Here is a 4,129-nt window from a genome sequence, read left to right on the forward strand (position 1 = left end):
GGGGGGGGGGGGGGGGGAGACCCTGCCGGGGCCGCTTGCACGGCTCCAGGGTCTGCAGTGTTGCACGCGCCCCCCAGAGGTTGGGCCACCTGGACCGAGGCCTCGAGGCGAGGGCTTCGGTCGGAAGAGGGTCCTCAGCGAAGGGCTGGTGGGGAGAACTCTGCCCGGGGAGGTTTTCTCCCCTTGTGTGCCAAAAAGATGGGCTTCGGACTGCCCCGAGGGCAGAATCTGGCACGCCTCTCCTCGGGGGGTCCCTTGGCAACGTCCCTCTCGCCGAGCCTGTGGGGAAGCAGAGCCGGACTCATGCGTGGGCATAGCCTGCAGCCGGGTGCCCCCAGGAGGGCTGCTCTCTCTCAGCCCAGGGGGCACAAGCGTCTGGAGGGGGTATTGTGGCTGGGCATCAGGAGAACCTCTCCGGTGGCAGGAAAGCCAGTTGTGGGAAGGGGCGGGAAGGGGCAGCTCGGCTCCCGTGTCTTCGGCTGCAGGCAGGCCACGCACTCTCACCGGGGCCTAAGCGACGTCTTCGGCTGAGCTGCCTGGGGTCCGTCGGGTCTGCTCAGGAGTGGGGGAGATGAGCCGCTCTCTCTGGGGGCTCCTCTCCGCATTACTTCCCGGGAGACCTAGGGACTAAGCACAATAAGCAAGCGGGGAAGGAGGGGTTGTGGCCCTGGGAGGCGCTCCAGGGCAGTTGCTCAGGCCTCAAGGGGCTCCCCGCTCCCGCCTGGCGCTCTTCCGCGGCCATTTGTGGGGCAGGAAGAAGGGCCATGGGGGCCCAGGGGGCCACCCCGTGGAGCAGAGTGGTGGGAGGTCTGGGGCAGGTAAGAGGCAGGATCGCCTTCTGTTCTTCGGAAGCACTTTGCCACATCTCACAGAGCCAGATTTTGGGGTCTGGGCCCGGAGAGGTGGCCACGGTCCTCGGCACCGTCTCGGGCAGCCTCAAGAGTGGAGCAGAGCCGCTGGGGCCAGGAGAGCGGCTCCCTGGGGTGCCCTCTGCGGCAGAGAGCCCGTCCCGCTGCTGCCTGCCATGTCTGGTGCTCAGAGGCAGGGCTGTCGTCCCGGCGCCTGGCCTGCGGGGGCCTCCGAAGCACCTGCACTCGTCCGGCGGGGAGGCGCTGGGACCACCGGCCCCTGGCCCCGATGCAGCAGGGCTCTCCGGAGGCTCCTCCAGCAGACGCCGCAGCCCCCGGCCGGCCGTGCCTTCCACCAGGCGGAGCCGCGGCCCGGCGGGAAGGCCTCGGGCAGTCTCACCTTCTCGTTACCTTCTGGGGGGCTCCTGCGCAGGATCTCGGCGTACTGCGGATCGGAGGGGCTCTCCTCCACCTGAACAGTCGGAACGGCGGCTGGAAGGGGCAGAGAGGCCTTGCATGACCCAGGGCCCAGGGGCCGGGCACCTGGCTGCTCCAGGGCCCGTCCCAGGCGCCTGGCAGGGCAGGCCGTGGGCAAGGGAAGGCTCTGCCGCCTGCCGGTGGGAGGAGGGAAGGGGGGGCCAGCGCCTCCGCTTGGCGTGCGACTCCCGCCCCTGCCACGCGGGAAGGGGGGCCTCCTGGGAGGGCGTCTCTGGCTCACCTGCCTGGGCCGACTTCTCGTTGTTGATCCGCCAGCACCAGAAGGCAGCCCCGAGGCTTAGCACCAGGAGGGTGAAGGTCAGCACGACGTAGCCGGTCTTGGAGAAGGACGCCTCGACTGTCGGGGCGAAGGGGGGGGGGGGGCAGCCGGTGAGGGCTGGCTTGCGGTCCAGGCCGTGGCCGGGGAGGGACGGGGGCCCCGGGGAGCCCGGACACGAGGTGCCTGGCCTGCGTGCTGGGGGACGGTGGCATCGGGGAGGGCTGTGCTCCTCACGGCTGTGCCGCCCGCACTTGGGAGCAGGGTCCCTCCGTCTGAAGGGCGCCAGGCCGTCGCGGGGCAGCCATGGCAAGTCTGCCCTGGGACCGTGTGTGTGCACTCAAACATCCGCTTCGTCACACGTCCCCATGAATTTAAAAACTGCAGAAAAATTCATACTGGAATGTTGGGCACCCTTCCTTTCCTAGCACCCATTTATGCCCAAGCTGACCTCAAAATACGCATTTGTAAATGTGCTGACCGCGGAAATACACACGTCGGCGTGGCTTTCGGCACGCTTTTCGGACCGGGGACCCTGCTGAGAAGGCCAGCAAAGCGCGAAGCCCCAAAGAGTAACCCTGCAAGCCACACGGTGGTCTTGGAGCAGCCAGTCGGCTTCTGAATTTGCAAGGAGTTCCGCAGCTCCCTGACGCCAGCGCTGAGATATTCAACGCCGCGGCCTTCCCCCCAGCCAAGGCCGCTGCTGTGCCCCAGGGGTGGTCCGGCCCGTCGTCCATTTGTACGGATTTGCTTATTCCGTGCTCCATCTATTCCCTCTCTGGAGCTGAGGTTTTCTGGGGCACCCAGAGCACTTTGCCCATTCCCAGGCACAGAACGCCGCGTGGCTCTTCTCGTGGCCGAGCCAGCCCGGGGCCACCCCCAGGCAGGCCTTCCCGCGCTGACGCACAAGCCCCCCCTTGCCCACCTCCGCTCCGGCAGATCCGCTGCAGGTCGAAGGACACGATCTTGTGCTCGATGGGGTTGCTGGCCATGCAGGAGTAGGTGGTGTTCAGGAAGGCCGGCCGCAGCGAGAGCCGCAGGGTCCTCCCGTCGGGGGAGACCTGGAACTGGTCGGAGCCGCCGAGGTCCCGGATGGGGCTGCCCTTCCTCCAGGTGACGTTGACCGGCCCCTTCCCGGGGGACAGGCACTGCAGGGTCACGTTGCACCACTTTGGGGTGCTGGACACCAGCTGGCTCTGGATGCGCGGGGCTGGAACCGGCTCTGGGGGCAGAGCGGACAGGTGGGAGAGCGCCGGACGGCCCCGGCACGGGGCCCAGGCGTGGGCCCCTCTTGAGGCCGGGCTGCGCTGTGCCGGGCGGGCCAGGGCCGGCCCGCCAAGCACCCGCCTCGCCCGCCGGAAGAAGCCCCCGCCCAGAAGGGCTTCTGTGGGGTCGCGGCCCCCGCCCCTCCCTCGGTGCCTCTGCGCTCCGCGGGGCTCGCCTACCGTAGACCGTGAGCTGGAAGAGCTGGTCCTCCACGATGGCCGGAAGCAGCTTCACCCGTGCCCCGAACAGGCCGCTGTCGTTCAGCTCCAGGGCCTTTATGCGCAGGGTCTCGTTGAGCAGGTCTAGCCGCTGTCTGAACCTGTCGCTCGGGTCGGGCCGCTCGAACTTCCCATCGCGGAAGAGAGCCACCAGGAGGGCGGGCCCCGGCCCGGCCCGGAAGCTCCACTCGATCTCCTTGACTTTGGCCGGCGGCCCGATGTTCACTGAGAGAACAGCAGAGCCTCCCAGCACCCCGTTCACCTGGCGCGGGGGGCTGTGCGCCTGGCCGGCGAGGACCCCTGCAGTGGGGCAAAAAGCCAGTGGTCAGCTCGCCGCCGGAGCGCGGCCAAAGGGCACAGAGGGCAGAAGGAACGGCAGCCTCCTTCCAGACCCTTTGGATTCCTCGGGCAATCCCCGGCTGCAAAGATCCTTCCGAGGACCTGCCTTTTACCTGAGTCATTGAAAGGGGGACCACCTGGTGCTTCCACACTGCAGCTGCGGCGGTCCCCGTCTCGTGACACCTTTGGGGGTCGCCTGGCGCAAGGGAGCCCCGTGCGGGTTGTCTCCCCGCTGCTCGCGTGGCCGGGAGCTCCCCTCCCCCTGTGCTCGGATGCCTCTGCGCGGAGGGGAGGAAGCAGATGTGGCCGCGTATTAAGAGAAGATTAAATCCCCACAGCAGCCCCCACGCAGCTCCGGGCGCCAGCATCGTGACAAGCCGGGCCGTGCTCCTGACGTGACTCCGCGCGGGGATGGAGGGTGTCGGCGAGCCAAGCCGGCTGGGGTGCCCCAAGGCAGAGGGGCCTCCTGCGCTGGCCTTCGCTGCCCGGAGGGTCCCTGGCCGGCACAGCGGCCCCTTCGGGTTCGCCTGCCTGGGCAGACACCGGGGAGCCAGAAAACCCGCAGCGTCTGCCTTGCCCGCCTGCTCCTTCGGGGCTTTTGGGGACGAACGGAGGGCCTCACCGGGTGCGGGCTGGGTGGCCACTTGGCTCGGCACGGTCACCCAGCTGAGACCCCCAAGTCGTCCGGCTGCCTTCTGGGCAAC

At 68.6% G+C, this 4,129-nt stretch overlaps 1 protein-coding gene across 1 annotated transcript; it reads right to left on the reverse strand.

Moving 5' to 3' along the window:
* Positions 1–510: 510 nt before the first annotated feature.
* On the reverse strand, positions 511–3,402 carry CD48 (CD48 molecule; the record flags this gene model as incomplete). Its single annotated transcript, XM_044448353.1, has 5 exons — positions 511–620; positions 1,260–1,340; positions 1,567–1,683; positions 2,528–2,824; positions 3,048–3,402. Coding segments are annotated over 5 exons (960 nt in total), but the record flags the coding sequence as incomplete, so codon positions are not given.
* Between the last annotated feature and the right edge of the window lie 727 nt (positions 3,403–4,129).

The sequence above is a fragment of the Varanus komodoensis genome, unplaced genomic scaffold (genome assembly GCF_004798865.1).
Source record: "Varanus komodoensis strain SLA01 unplaced genomic scaffold, ASM479886v1 scaffold55, whole genome shotgun sequence".
Lineage (NCBI taxonomy): Eukaryota > Metazoa > Chordata > Lepidosauria > Squamata > Varanidae > Varanus > Varanus komodoensis.